This window comes from Bombyx mori, chromosome W (assembly GCF_030269925.1).
Source record: "Bombyx mori chromosome W, ASM3026992v2".
NCBI lineage: Eukaryota > Metazoa > Arthropoda > Insecta > Lepidoptera > Bombycidae > Bombyx > Bombyx mori.
This window is the reverse complement of record NC_085135.1, coordinates 3,543,530-3,558,874: the sequence shown is the minus strand read 5'-3', so window position 1 is coordinate 3,558,874 and position 15,345 is coordinate 3,543,530. Positions and strand designations below refer to the sequence as shown.

Here is a 15,345-nt window from a genome sequence, read left to right as displayed (position 1 = left end):
GAGGGGGACCCGAAACACTTAGAGGGCCAGGGCTAGGGCGAGATCCGCCTCCCTGGCCCCCGCTCGACGGCGGCGGGCTTGTGCGTCTCTCACGCGCCCCGCCGCCTCCTTCTGCGAGATGGTGCACTCGCAGAAGTCGAGCGTCGCCTTCCACGACTCGTCGTTGCCGAGCATCGATGCCACAACACTCGGCAACGACAAGTCGTTTCCTATTTTTGCGACAAGGACACGGCGCCCATGCGGGGCAGGCAACGAGCGTGTGCTCCGCCGTGTCCAAGTCGCAACCACAATGGTAACACTCTGCCGTCGGCTCGGCTCCGATCCGGTGCAGGAACTCACCGAAGCAACCATGCCCAGTGACCACCTGCGTGAGCCGGAAAGTGAGGCGTCCTCTGTCACGATTCACCCAATCCACAAGAATCGGGCGAATCGCCTCGACGGTCCTACGACCAGCCGAAGGATCGGCCAGCCGCCTGGACCATGACTCCAGCACGGACCGCCGAGATTGGGCCCTCCGCGCTCTGACCACACTGGGGCTGGGACGCGCCACGCCCCGGGCACGAAGGTTAGCCCGCCACTGATAGTCAGCGGCGAGCGCCTCCGCCTCCAGGACCCAAGGCGGCGTCCCAGCCAGTACACACGCCGCCTCAAAAGAGATGGTGCGATAACCACGGATGACCCTGACCGCGATGGTGCGTTGCGGCCGTTGCAGCAGCTTCGCTACCCCCACGGCCAGGGACTGGCCCCACACGGGTGCCCCGTATAAAGCCATTGACCGCACCACCCCCGTATAGAGACGGCGCGTCACCTGGTCAGGCCCCCCGATGTTGGGAAGAAGCCGGCTTAACGCGCCGGCCACCCCCAACAAACGAGGGACCAGGTGCTGAAAGTGAGCACGGAAGGTCCAACGACTGTCCAGAATGATGCCGAGGTACTTTAACTGCACCCCGACCCCGATCCGGACGCCTCCAACCACGATATGGGCATCGACAGGTGGCACTCTCCGGGGCCTGTGGAACCACATGGCCTCGGATTTACTGAGCGCCACGTCGAGGCCCAATCTCCTGATTTTGCCGACGACATGCGCTACCCCAGCGGTGGCAAGACGAGCAGACTCAGCAAAGCTCCCTCCCCGGGCCACGACCAGCGTGTCGTCTGCGTAACATATTACGGTTAGGCCCGGGAGGAGGGCACCCCTCAGCACCCAGTCATACCCGATATTCCACAAAAGAGGGCCGAGTACCGACCCCTGTGGAACACCGCGCACGACCGGGAAACGATGTACGACCCCACCGTGTCCGGTACACGTGACCGATCTGTCCTCCAAGTAGGAGCCGACCAGCCGGCGAAGGTAGAGGGGCACTCCGTGTCTTTCCAGCGCCCCCCCTATCACGGACCAGGGCAGGGTGTGAAACGCATTGGCGAAGTCGAGCGACACCGCCAAGGCCACCCCACCCCCACAGACGGCTTCCTCCGAGAGGGCCCGCACGCGAAGGATCGCGTCCACCGTTGAGCGGCCCTCTCGGAAGCCATACTGCTCCACCGACAGATCGGGTCCCACCCCGATCAGATGCTGGATGATGCGGGCTGCCAGAATGCGTTCCAGCAGTTTGCCCACCTCATCCAACAACACGATGGGACGGTACCCGGCGGCAGTATCCGCCGGGCGCCCCTCCTTTCTCAACAGCACAAGTCTGCTCGTCCTCCACGATGAAGGAAACCGTCCCGACTCGAGGCAGGAGTTATAAAGCCTCAAGAGTCGGTCCCCTAGGGCACCAAGAGCCAAGGCCCAAACCCGGCCATGGACGCCGTCCGGGCCAGGTGCAGTGTCCTTTGCGCACATTTTGCGTACTGCCACACGGAGCTCCGCCCCTGTTATATGGGGCACCTCAGCAGGGGCTTCGCCGTCGTATTCCGGCGGCGCGCCCATAGCGGGAGCGAGAAATCCCCCCTGCTCCTGCGGGAACAGCGCCGAGACGATGTCCCGCAGCTGCTGAGGCTGGAGACGCTCCGTGATTGGGGGGGCCCATGGGCGCATTTTATTGCGCACCATGTGATAGGGTCGCCCCCACGGATCCTCATCCAGCGTCTCCAGGAGACTCTCCATGTGTTGGTCCTTGGCTCTTCTGATGGCCAGCTGCAACGCCCTCTGTGCGACGCGAAATGCGCCGTACAGCTGGGCCTCTACCACCGCGAACGCCACCGGATCGTTGCGCCGCGGCAGGCGACGGCGGCGATGCATCACGCACTGGCGCCTCGCCCGAATGCACTCCACGCGGAGTTGCGCGATTTCGGGCGACCACCAGTACACTTGGCGATTGGGAGGTCGAGGGCTAATCCGGGGCATCGACACGTCACAGATGCGACGCATCGTGTCCCGGAACCACCCCGCTTCGTCCTCGACCTCAACTGGGTGTGGACGCATGGGCGCCCACGCCGCCACCGTAGAGGCTTCCATCAGGAGCTCCTTATTCAGGCGCTTCAGTGCCCACTTGGGGAATGACCGGGACGCACCACGGGGGTGGTCCCCGTGGACGTCCGCGACTGCGGAGCGGGCGGAGAGATCAAACCGAATATATCGGTGATCTGACAGTGTCTCCGCCCCCTCCATAACTCTCCAGTCGCGGATACGGCGTGCGATGGCCGGGCTTGCGAACGTAACGTCCACAATAGACTCGCCCTGCCACCGCACGCACGTCGCAACCGACCCTCTCTCTATTCAACAAATAGAGGCCGGTCACGTTCGCCCACCTCTCCAACAGCCTACCACGAGCGTCCGAGCGGGGGGAGCCCCATGCGACAGACTTCGCGTTGAGGTCCCCCGCTAGAATCACTGGACGAGGACCGAGGCGGCGAGCAATCGCCCCGATCCCGCCCAGGAAATGCCCGAACTCGACAGTAGGCCTATTCGGAGAGAAGTACGCCCCGATCACGACGGTCCCTTCCAGCTGCACCGCGACGAACCCTTGGCCCTTGGTCACCATCGCCAAGGGGGGGATCGTCGCGTCTCTTCTTATGACTATGGCCGCCAGGCCGCCATCGTCCCCGAACCAGCAATCATTTGCCGGGGGAACGAAGTACGGCTCGGCGACCACAGCCACGTCTATGGACCACTCCGCCATGCTCTGAGACAGCATGTCCTGAGCTCTGGCGGAGTGGTTCAGGTTTCCTTGGAGGAAGCGATAGGTGCGGTCCATTACTGTTGAACCACATCCATCGCCCCCTCCTCTTCACTGCTGCCCCCACCCTCCGGCACCGGCGCCGCAGTGGGGATTGCAACATTGGCCAGTGCTCCTCTGACCAACCTTCTCTTCTGCCGGCGCCTTGATTTTCGGCGCCGGTTGCGTTCAGTATTAACACTGGACGGGAAGCAAGCCTTGCCTCCCGCCCGGTGGTTTGCCCTACGCCCGGCCGCAGCGCACAGAGCGCAGTGCGGGGCGGCCGTGCAGGACGCCGCTTTATGACCCGGTTGGCCGCAGCGGAAACATAGACCGCTGCAGTCAACTAAGCTGGTGCACCTAGCGAGGCCGTGCCCGCTGCTAAAGCACCGGAAGCATCGCCAGGCACGTGGTTCTTGGAGACGCACGTGGGCCGCTATCCAGCCCACGCGCTGTCTCCTCGGATCCCCCATTGACCTTCCCGGCGGAGGAGTGGCCAAGGAAGTGGCTGCCTCCACAGGGCAGCGCGCCCACGCTGACCTAGCTCCGGAGTACCCTGAGCGAAGTTCGCCCACGGTCACGCTCTCGAAGGCACATCCACCTTGGGCGGCTATCGCAGCTGCCACCTCCTCCTTGGTGGCACAGTCGTCCAGGCCGGTGATCCTGATCTCGACCATCCTCACCGGCCTGTGCACGCGCACCTCATTCTCCGGCAGCGCCACGCGGAGCGTCGCCACTAGTCTGTCTGCGACACCAGAACTATCCGCACCGGGACACTCCAGCAGCTTCGCTCCATTGGCGGTATGCCAGAAGCAGAGACCTTCCTCTGCCCCGATTTCCGCTAAGTTGACGGCCGCGCGCGCCTAGGCCATCACCTCATTATAGGTGTGGCCCTTTTCGGCGGCGGCTGGCAGCAACGTCACTACGACGGCAGCCGACCGCGCTGCGCGCGTCTTCTTTTTCTTGGCGTTCTGCTTCTTGTTGGTGGCCGGTGCTCGACCCTCGCGAGGAGCAGCCACGGCCACCAGCGCTTTGGACTTCGGGCTGCAGCGGTCAGCGCTCGAGCCCCTCTGGGAGCTGTCAGAGCCTCTGTCTTTTGCCTACCTTTCTTGCCCCGCTTCACCACTTCCGTCCAGCCCTCGTCCATGCTTGACGGGGGAGGAGGAAGGGGACGGGGCTGGGATTTCAGGGCAGGATTCTGGGCACCCGTACCCCTGTTATTTTGATTGCGGCCTCCACGTCGTGCCAACCTTGTGGATGAGGTGGGGGTGGAGGTCGGCCGGGCGGCCTGGCCCCGCGGGACGGCGGCGTTTGTTGGCGCCGGGACACAGTCCCCGGAGCCAATGGAGGAGCGGAGTATCTTCTCGAGGCTGGCAAAGTGCTTGCTAACCTCAACCGCCACCGCCCGCGAAATGCAGGCCACCATTTCCTCTCTGCTTGGGAGGGAGTTGTCTACTTCTTCCGTCCCAGCAGCCATGTTGTATGGCCTCTGTGACCCCGCAGCACGCGAGGGCGAAAGAGGCGGCTCTGCAGGCCTGGGCCGCGGTAGCGTTGGCCACTCATCCACCATCCTCGCCAGTGGCGAACGGATGTCCTCAGCCCGCGCTGGCGTAGGGTTTATCTTTCCTCTACGTGCAGATGCAGGGGCGGCCGATATCCGCGGAGGTGGCGCAGGCCTTAGCTCAACCCTTCGTGGAGGGCGAGGGATCGCAGGAGTAGGCGCCAGCGGAACAGGGGCCTCGGAGATGGGCTCTGGCATGGGTGCCACCACACTCATCGCGGACCGCAAGTGCACAGTAGTATCCATCGCCCCCGCGGGGGGCCCAGCGCGTGCCAGCGCGGGCCTCGGCAACAGGGGAGTCGCTCCCCGCAAGGCCAGGGTGTCTCCCGGGATGCGACTCTCTCTGGAGTCAAACTGAGAGACGTGACCTTTGCTCTCCACCTCTCGGCTCGCTACCAAGTCATGGAGCTTGGACATGGTGGGGATCAGCCTCGTTTTAACCATAGCGGCTGCCTCCCGGAGCCTTTTCCGGTAACTGCTGCCTGGCTCGGCGCCCTTAGCAGCCACAGTCGACAGCAGCTTACCCAAATTAACAAGCGCAAGGTCGAGGTCCCGGAACGTCTCGTCCCCGCTAGCCAGGGACGCAGCCGACGTCGACATCGACTCCACCGACGTCGCCGCTGACACCGCGCCCCTCCTCCTTACTGGTGCCCACTGGGGAGCAGGCATCGCGTCTTCCGACGCAGCAGCAGACCCCGAAACCACCGGAGTCACCTCCTCGATGGCCATCGTCTTTTCCGGCACCTCAGTACCGGAGGATGACGCGCTGCCGTCATTGGAAGTTGGCAATGGGGTTTTTCTTCGCCCCCTCTTTTTCCCCACCGATGGTCTGGTGGGGTTGATTGCACCCGAGTCGCTGGCGAGCGCAGAGCGCATCGAGCCGGCGATCGGAGAGCACCTCGGTTCGACAGGAATTCCGCTGCCCGTCGCACAGCCTCCTTCATCCTGACAATTGTTGCCCCCCCCCAGAATACGTGGGGCAGCGTGCTTCCACTGAGGTGGAAGCACGGAGGGATTCTCCGCCCGACTCGCGGGCGGTACCCTCCTGGGGTACTAACTTTGCACAATTGTCCATCATGTCTATGAATTCCTTTTTTATTAACCAGGGGTTTGGTCCCCTGGGATCTACGACACCCTCGGGACTGGAAACCCTCCAGCCATACATCCCATCGCCGGGTGTCGAGCTTGGGATTGGGGCATTTTTGAAGAGGTTTGCATCCTCGCGGCTTCGACCAGTAAAGGCAGAAGCCCCCGTTCCCCATGACTGGGGTTTACGGTTTGGCCGACGGTGGCCGAAGCCTGTCCATCGCCCACAACGCGGTGCGGAGCCACGCCGGCGAACCGGTACCTCCCATATCTGGAAGGCTTTCCCCTGTAGCCGAAGCCGGGGACATGGCAACCCGCAGCCGGAAGACACAAAAGTGCCGCTGGCTCATCAGGCTCCCGAGAGCCAATCCCTCATCCCCAGAATGGCACCCTTTGCCAGTGCAAAGGGCGTGGAGAGGGTCCCTCGCTCTCTCTTAAGGTAGCCCCCGCAGAATGCAGAGGCGGCCGAGGAGAGCTGGGTGCAGTTCTCTTTGTCGCGGCGTCCCACACAGATTCCTCTGCACGCGATTTTAGGGACGCACGCTTAAGCCCCACCGCCACGACAAGGCGGAACTGCATTCGGTGGGGAAGGCATGCGATGTCTATACTAATATTATAAAGAGGAAAGATTTGTTTGTTTGTTTGTTTCGAATAGGCTTCTAAACTACTGAACCGATTTGAAAAATTCTTTCACTGTTTAGAAGCTACAGTATTTCCGAGTAACATAGGGTATAATATTTTTTGAAAAAAGTTAGGGATCCTTACTAAAACTTCAATAATGTAACCCAAGGTGTAAATAAATCACCTAAAATATTCTTTACTAGCGACCCGCCCTCGCTTCGCTTCGGAAACATTAAAACACACATGAAACAAAAAAAAAAAAATAAAAAAAAATTAAAAAAGTAGCCTATGTTCATCAGGGACAATGTCGGCTTCTAATGGAAAAAGAATTTTTCAAATCGGTCCAGTAGTTTCGGAGCCTATTCGAAACAAACAAACAAACAAATCTTTCCTCTTTATAATATTAGTATAGATATCGCGTGCGCTGCGAAAACTGTTGATGATAGAATAAAGTAATCTATACTTATATATATAATAATATTATAAAGAGGAAAAATTTGTTTGTTTGTTTGTTTGTTTCGAATAGGCTTCTAAACTACTGAACCGATTTGAAAAATTCTTTCACTGTTTAGAAGCTACAGTATTTCCGAGTAACATAGGGTATAATATTTTTTGAAAAAAGTTAGGGATCCTTACTAAAACTCCAGTAATGTAACCCAAGGTGTAAAAAATTCACCTAATATATTCTTTATATCGCGTGCGCTGCGAAAACTGTTAATGATAGAATAAAGTAATCTATACTTATATATATAATAATATTATAAAGAGGAAAAATTTGTTTGTTTGTTTGTTTCGAATAGGCTTCTAAACTACTGAACCGATTTGAAAAATTCTTTCACTGTTTAGAAGCTACAGTATTTCCGAGTAACATAGGGTATAATATTTTTTGAAAAAAGTTAGGGGTCCTTACTAAAACTTCAATAATGTAACCAAAGGTGTAAATAAATCACCTAAAATATTCTTTATATCGCGTGCGCTGCGAAAACTGTTGATGATAGAATAAAGTAATATATACTAATATTATAAAGAAGAAATATTTGTTTGTTTGTTTGTTTCGAATAAGCTTCCAAACTCCTGAACCGATTTGAAAAATTCTTTCACTGTTTAGAAGCTACAGTATTTCCGAGTAACATAGGGTATAATATTTTTTGAAAAAAGTTAGGGATCCTTACTAAAACTTCAATAATGTAACCCAAGGTGTAAATAAATCACCTAAAATATTCTTTATATCGCGTGCGCTGCGAAAACTGTTGATGATAGAATAAAGTAATCTATACTAATATTATAAAGAGGAAATATTTGTTTGTTTGTTTGTTTCGAATAAGCTTCCAAACTCCTGAACCGATTTGAAAAATTCTTTCACTGTTTAGGAGCTACAGTATTTCCGAGTGACATAGGCTATATTATTATTTTTTAAATTAGGGATCCTTACTAAAATTCCAATAATGTAACCCAAGGTGTAAAAAATTCACCTAATATATTCTTTAAATCGCGTGCCCTGCGAAAACTATTGATGATAGAATAAAGTAATCTATACTTCTATACTAATATTATAAAGAGGAAAGATTTGTTTGTTTCGAATAGGCTCCGAAACTACTGGACCGATTTGAAAAATTCTTTTTCCATTAGAAGCCGACATTGTCCCTGATGAACATAGGCTACTTTTTTTTTATTTTTTTTTGTTTTATTTTTTTGGTTTCATGTTTGTTTTAATGTTTCCGAAGCGAAGCGAGGGCGGGTCGCTAGTAAATAATATTTTAGGTGATTTATTTACACCTTGGGTTACATTATTGAAGTTTTAGTACAGGTCCCTAACTTTTTTCAAAAAATATTATAGCCTATGTCACTCGGAAATACTGTGGCTCCTAAACAGTGAAAGAATTTTTCAAATAGGTTCAGTAGTTTGGAAGCCTATTCAAAACAAACAAACAAACAAATCTTCCCTCTTTATAATATTATTATTATTATTATTATTAGTATTGAAGTATCGATTACTTTATTCTTTCGTAAATAGTTTTCGGAAGGCATGCGATGTAAAGAATATGACGGCGTTAACGATATTTCTGTTATATAGCACGTGCAATAGGAGTGACTCACACAAGCCAGGTGCGCCGGCCGTGTCGTTCCACTCGTAAACAACAGGTGCAACAGAAGTGACTCATAAATAAGCCAGCTACGCCGGCCAGTATAAAAAGGCGGTACGTGCCTCGCAATGGACATTGGTTCGACTGCGTTTGCCCGGTGCACTTACTATATCCTTGTTACGTTGTGTGATTCAGTAAATGTTGTACGTACTGGTTAAGGTTGGACAAGTGTTAAAGTGAATTGTTAAGATAACATATTGCTGATTAAATCAGAAACCAAAGGTGACTTCGTTTTACTTGGTGTTCAACAAAATAATGTCTACCCACCAAGCTTATATCAGAAGTGTCGGACTCACCTCCACTGCAGTCATCAAATAATTCGGCCAACAATATAATGTTTGAATAAATGTCATTATTTTCATCTGGGATGGAAGCCATGTTACAAAGAATCACTGAAAGTATGTCAGTTCATCGACCTAGCCAGAGCTCACCAACCAGATTGGTCAATTTTGACCCGGATGAACCGGAGGCTGATGTTGTAAATTGGTGTACGCTGAGCGAAATGATCATCGAACAGAAGAAATTGGATGGTGTAGATTTAATTTTGACTCTCACACATTCGCTTAAGGCTCGAGCTGCTACTTGCCTCACAAAAGTACAGCCTGGTAAGATATCCTGGCCTACTATTAAGGAGATGCTGACAAAATTCCCTAATGATGCAAGAGTACTTGACCTGGTTATTAAATTTGAAATGGAAAGCAAAGAGGGACCAGCTGAAGCCAGTATCCGGCTATGGCAACTTATAAAGAAGATTCCCGACGCTAATATGCCAGAAAATAGCCACTGGATTTGCTATATCAATACTGTCGCAGTGTGATGAAAGAATCCGTCGGGAATTGAACTCTGTCGTTATTACCACCAAAAATCATCTATTTCGCACATTATGTGGCTTTACCCTCAAAAGAAAAAACGAAGATCCTGATAAATCTTTGACGCCTCATTCTGACAGTAAACACTTTGTTAAAACCGCTCCGCAATAAATTAAATTTTTGGCCATATATACAGTATATTTTTACATTTAAAGTATTGCAGTGTTTTAGTTTTTCGCGAATATTCAGTGCTTTTATATTTTTACAGTCCAACTGTGCAAAAATAGGTGTATTAACGAACTAATTTCATGTGTTTTTTTTTTTTTTTTTTAAAAAAAAGTCGTTGTAGGTAGTGTTACGTTATTACAGGTGGCGTAGCGACCTCCGCTCTAGGGGGGAAGGGCGCCCCGGCGAAGGAGTAGTTCGAGCGCGGAGGCTCCAATCTCGGCGGTCCGTGCTGGAGGCGTGGTCTCGCCGCTTGGCGGACCCGTCGGCCGGCCTCCGTACCGTCGAGGCGGTCCGCCCGGTTCTCGCGGACTGGGTGGGCCGCGACCGCGAATGCCTCACCTTCCGGCTGACGCAAATGCTTACCGGCCACGGATGTTTCGGCCGGTACTTGCATAAGATAGCCGGAAGGGAACCGACGGCGCAGTGCCACCACTGCGCGGACCGCGACGAGGAAGACACAGCGGAACACACGCTGGCGCGTTGCTCTGGATTTGACGAGCAACGCGCCGCCCTCGTCGCGGTCATTGGAGAGGACCTCTCGCTGCCGCGCGTCGTGGCTACGATGCTCGGCAGCGACGCGTCCTGGAAGGCGATGCTCGACTTCTGCGAGTCCACCATCTCGCAGAAGGAGGCGGCGGAGCGAGAGAGGGAGAGCTCTTCCCTTTCCGCACCGATCCGTCGCCGTCGAGCCGGGGGCCGGAGGCGGGAATACGCCCGTACGTCCCGGCCCCTGTAGGTGGCGGCCTCCCCCCGGTGAAGGTCAAGGGGCGACCTGAGGGGGTGAGGCCGCGCGGCGCGCTACCAGCACTCTAGCGCGCTGCCGTGGAGTGAATAGAGCGACCGGTCGACGGTGTATCGCGTCCCGACCCGGCAGGCTGGTTCTGGTCCAGCGGGGTATTCCGGGACACCAGCGGCACCGTCTGGGCGGCCCGACGGGCTGCCGTACCGAGACGGCCGACGTTTCAGAGCCTTCGATTCGCCTCGAAGGCTCCGTCGGCTGGGCGTCCTTGGGGTGAGCCGCGCCGTCTGGTTGTAGTGTTGACCGCGGTAGCCCCCCTACCTCATCCGGGTTCTGACCTCGGAGGGGATCGGACGTCGGGTGTAAGAGTGCAGGGGAGTCGTTTAGTGGGTGGGTCCTAAAATCCTTGGGCCCGCGGTCTGCTCACAACACCATGCAGATCGTTGAGTCTCACATACCCTTTTGCGCGGGGACCTCGTAGGAGGTTCGGCCCTCTACCCGAAAAAAAAAAAAAAAAAAAAAAGGTAGTGTTACGTTCCCGAGGGACCTGGGCGGGCCCCCCGGCGCGCACTCTGCGTGGCCGGGGGCTCCGTCTGTGGGGGAGTTTTGCTGGACTTCCACCGGGCGCGTCCGTAGGTGGCGGATAACGGGATCCTCTGGGAACAGTCCCACTCCCAGAGGTATCGTCCGGTCTTTTTCGTTGCAAGGATTCCTAGGTGTTAGGTAGGTAGGTTAGGTGTAGGGGTAGGGTAGCCTAGTTAGGCTTTGCAGCGAAAGAGATCGGACGACGCGGACCAAAACCAGCAGGGGGAGTTGCGGGCTCTCCACCCCCTTCACTCGCTGAAGGGTGCTCCTCCTGGAGACGCTCGGGCTCCCTCTCTTGTCCCCTTTCTTCCCCCTTTTTTTGTTTTTTCTTCGGGTCACGTCCGACCCGTTTCGGACGTAACCCACGGGTGGTGGTGGGCCACTTTTGGCCTGCCCTTTGATGGAGAAGTGAGCCGGCGTTGCTTACGCATCTTCCGGCCGCTGGTCGCCATGTCCCCGGCTTCGGCTACAGGGGCACGCCCTCCAGAGGGGGGTACCGGTATACCGGCGTGGCTTCGTCGTCGTTGCTCGTTTGAGCGTCGGGCGGTGGTCTGTCGTGTTGCTCGTTGCACTCGGCGGGCCGCCGGCCAACCCGTAATCCTCACCGCGTGGGGGACGGGGGCCGCTGCCGCGAGGCACGGGGCCGCGAGGACGTAAACCTCTTTAAAAAATGCCCCAATCCTAAGCTCTGGTGCCCGGCGATGGGATGAATGGCTGGAGGGAGTCCAGTCCCAAGGGTACCAACCAGACCCCAGGGGACCGACCCCTGGTTAATAAAAAAGGAAAATAATGAATAATGGCACATGTAGAAAAGTTATTACCCCAGGAGGGTACCTCCCGCTCCGCGGGGGGAGAATCCCTCCGTGCGGTCGAGCGATCGGCCGCACGCTGCCCCACCGTTTCTGGGGGGGGCAAACATTGCCACGACGAAGGGGGCGACAGCACGGGTCGCGTAAGGGACAGGGTCCCCACCGTGCGCCTCGAGCGCTGCGAGAGCCTTATCTCGCTCTACTCGGCGCGGAGCTCCGCGAGGGGCGACGCGTCTAGTGGGCGGGAGACGCCAGCGCTGTTTATGGACAGCACCCGACAGCGGACACGGCGGAAGCGGAAGTCGGCTCGACAGCCGGCGTCCTCCGCGCCGTCCGACTCGTCGGAAGGAGAGCCTGCCAGCGCCAAGTACATGGCGTTGGCGGAAGGCCCGGCGGCTGCTTCGGCGCCGCCCGCCATTGACTTTGACAAGCCGTCGTCTCGCGGACTGGACGCTGCCTCTTCGGCGCAGTCCAGGGCCGCCTGCCGTGAGGCAAAAAATAAAAATAGAAAACTGGAAGAGATCGAGCGCCTACAGCGATCCCTAACGCTGGTGGGTCCCTCTGACCCCCTCCGATCGTGTAAAATCGTTGGAAAAATAGTTGAGACCATCGCGGCCAAGTCGACTGCAGGCCTCAAGGGCTCAGAAGTGTCGGCCATGAAATCTGCGGCCGCCACACTTGAGGAAAGGCTGCAGGACGTCGTGGACCGCACCACGACGACGGAGACGGCGGGCTTGCGGCAGGAAGTGGCTCTGCTGCACACCCGCCTCGAGCAAGTATCGGCCGAGAATGGCCTGCTTCGGGCGGAGAACGGTCAGCTCCGCGTCGACATGGCCGAGCTGCGAACAATGGTTGCCGATTTCATCGAGCGGCAACGCAGCTCGGCCCCTGTCCCTCCTCCGCCCGAAGCAGAAGGCCTCAATGAAGTCGAGGAGCTGAGGCGGCAGTTCCTCATACAGGAGGCAAGGAGTTCGACCGTTGAGCGCGCAAGACCGCCCCTCGCTCATGAGGTGAAAAATGGAGCTCCTACACCGGCACCCCGCAGGACTGTGGCCGCTAAAACGTATAGCGGCCCTAAAAAGGGCGCGACACCCGCGGCACGTCCGGCCGCTTCGGGGACCAAACAAGATACGGGGGCATCAAAACCCGCCCCCTCAGGAGCACAGGTCACCGGCCAGCATAAGACGCAGAAGTCTGCTCCTGCCCCGTCCCAGCCTGCGAAGGCGGGGCCCGGCAGGAGCCGGACCAAGAAGAAGGGGGGCGTCAACGCTGCCAAACTGGCACCAACCCCCCAGCCCCGCCCGCTGCCCCCGGCCCCGGCCAACATGGACGAGGCCTGGACGACGGTGGTGCGGCGAGGGCCCAAAAAGGTAGCAGCGCCTGTTGCGCCGCGCCCCAAGCCTGCCCCTACGGCCGCCGCTCCCCGCCAAGAGGGTCGAGCGGAGCCGAGGGGCCGAACTGGAAGAAGGAGGCCGCGCGCCCCGCGGTCGGCTGCAGTGGTAGTGGAGCTGCTGCCGGCCGGCAAAGAAAAGGGCATCACCTACCACGAGGTGATGACCCAGGCGCGCGGCGGCGTGAATGTGGACGCCCTCGGCGTGGAGGGGGGCATCAAGGTCCGGCAGACGGCCAACGGGGCCCGTCTCATAGAGTGCCCCGGCCCGAACACCAACGCCGCGGCCGAAAAATTGGCGGCCCGGCTGAGGGAGATTCTGCCGGACCCCGAGGTGGTGCGCATCGCGCGGCCCGTAAAAATGGCGGAGGTGAAAATTACGGGCCTCGACGAGTGTGCCACGAAGGAGGAGGTCGCCTCGGCCATCGCGTCGCAGGGCAACTGCGCCCTCGCTGACGTCAAAGTCGGGGAGCTTCGGGCAACCTACTCTGGTACCCGGACGGCGTGGACGCGTTGCCCGATTGCAACGGCGACCCTCCTGGCCACCCCTCCACAGGGGCGGCCTTCCGACAGCCCAGGAAGGCTGCGCGTGGGCTGGGTAGTGGCCCACGTGCAGCTGCAGGATGCCAGGCCGTGGCGCTGTCTTCGGTGCTTCGGCACCGGCCACGGCCTCGCCAAGTGCCCCTCGACCGTGGACCGCAGCGGCTTGTGTTTCCGCTGCGGCCAACCGGGGCACAAGGCAGCCTCCTGCACCACAGCCGCGCCGCACTGCGTCTTGTGCGACGCGGCCAAAAGGAAGGCCGACCACCGGGCCGGGGGCCCGGCGTGTAAATCCGCCCCCTCCTCTACCAAAACGAGGAGGGGCGGAAAGAAAAAGAAGAAGGAGAGGCCGGCTGCAACAAGGGCAGCCGGCGAGTCAGTTCCCGCCGCGGCTATTGTCGAGCCGCAGGGCGGGACAGACGAGGGAGCGATGGACGTAGCCTCGTAATGGGTTGCGTCCACCGCTTCCTCCAGTGCAATTTGAACCACTCCGCCAGGGCACAGGATCTCCTCGTCCACACCATGGCGGAGTGGTCAATCGATGTCGCTGTCGCCGCGGAGCCGTACTTCGTCCCCACCGACCAGGACTGCTGGATGGGGGACGTCGACGGCTCCGTGGCCATCGTACTAAGACAGTCCGCGGCGTTACCCCCCTTGGATATGGTGGCCAGGGGACCCGGGTACGTCGCGGCTAGGATCGACGGGACCGTCGTGATCGGGGCGTACTTTTCTCCGAACAGGAGCCTCGCTGAATTCGAACGGTTTCTGGGCGGGCTCGAGGCGCTTCTACACCGCCTCGGGTCCCGCCCAGTCATCGTCGCGGGGGACCTCAATGCCAAGTGTACGGCTTGGGGCTCCCCCCGCACGGATTCGCGAGGCGAGGCCCTTTCGGAGTGGGCGATCGCGACCGGCCTCTGTCTCCTAAACAGAGGCACGGTCGCGACTTGCGTGCGGTGGAACGGGCAATCTCACGTGGACGTGACGTTCGCGTCCCCGTCCGCCGTGCGCCGCACCCGCGGCTGGCGCGTACTGGAGGGGGCGGAGACGCTCTCGGACCACAGATACGTCCGATTTGAGCTCTCTGCCTCCTCCTTGTCGTCGTCGTCAGCCGCGGGCGCCCGCGGCGAGGAGGAGCTCCCGCAAGGTGCGCCCCGTTCGTTCCCCAGGTGGGCCTTGAAACGGATGAACAAGGAGTTGCTGATGGAGGCGGCCGCTGTTGCTGCGTGGGCGCCAAAACCCGCGCGGCTCGCGGACGTGGATGCGGAGGTCGACTGGTTCCGGGGCACCATGGCAAACATTTGCGATGCCGCCATGCCCCGGGTCGGCCCCCGAGCACCACGTGGGGGTGCGTTCTGGTGGTCGCCCGAGATCGCAAGACTCCGAGAGGAGTGCGTGAGGGCGCGCCGCCGGAGCGCACGCCACCGCCGCCGCCGTCGTCGCGACACTGCGTTCGCGGAGACGGCGGCCCAGCTGCACGCTGACTGTCGTCAAAAGCAGACGGCGCTGCAGCTGGCCATCGGCGAGGCCAAGAAGCAGAGCATGAAGACTCTCCTGGAGTCGCTCGATGAAGATCCCTGGGGGCGCCCATACAAGATGGTTCGCAGGAAACTGCAGCCGTGGGCGCTCCCGGTGACCGAGCGGCTCCAGCCTCGGCAGCTGCGGGAAATAGTTTCAG

General features: G+C 57.9%; 1 protein-coding gene across 1 annotated transcript in view; it reads right to left on the bottom strand.

Annotated features, from left to right (window-relative positions):
- LOC134201661 (uncharacterized) overlaps nt 1-5,595 on the bottom strand; it is a 55,644-nt gene extending 50,049 nt beyond the window's left edge. Inside the window, exons 1-3 of the mRNA XM_062676904.1 lie at nt 4,159-5,595; nt 3,802-4,021; nt 3,608-3,714 (exon numbers count right to left, since the gene is read on the bottom strand). Coding sequence (XP_062532888.1) covers nt 3,608-3,714; nt 3,802-4,021; nt 4,159-5,595 — 1,764 coding nt within the window. The remainder of the gene's footprint in view (nt 1-3,607; nt 3,715-3,801; nt 4,022-4,158) is intronic.
- Nucleotides 5,596-15,345: the final 9,750 nt, after the last annotated feature.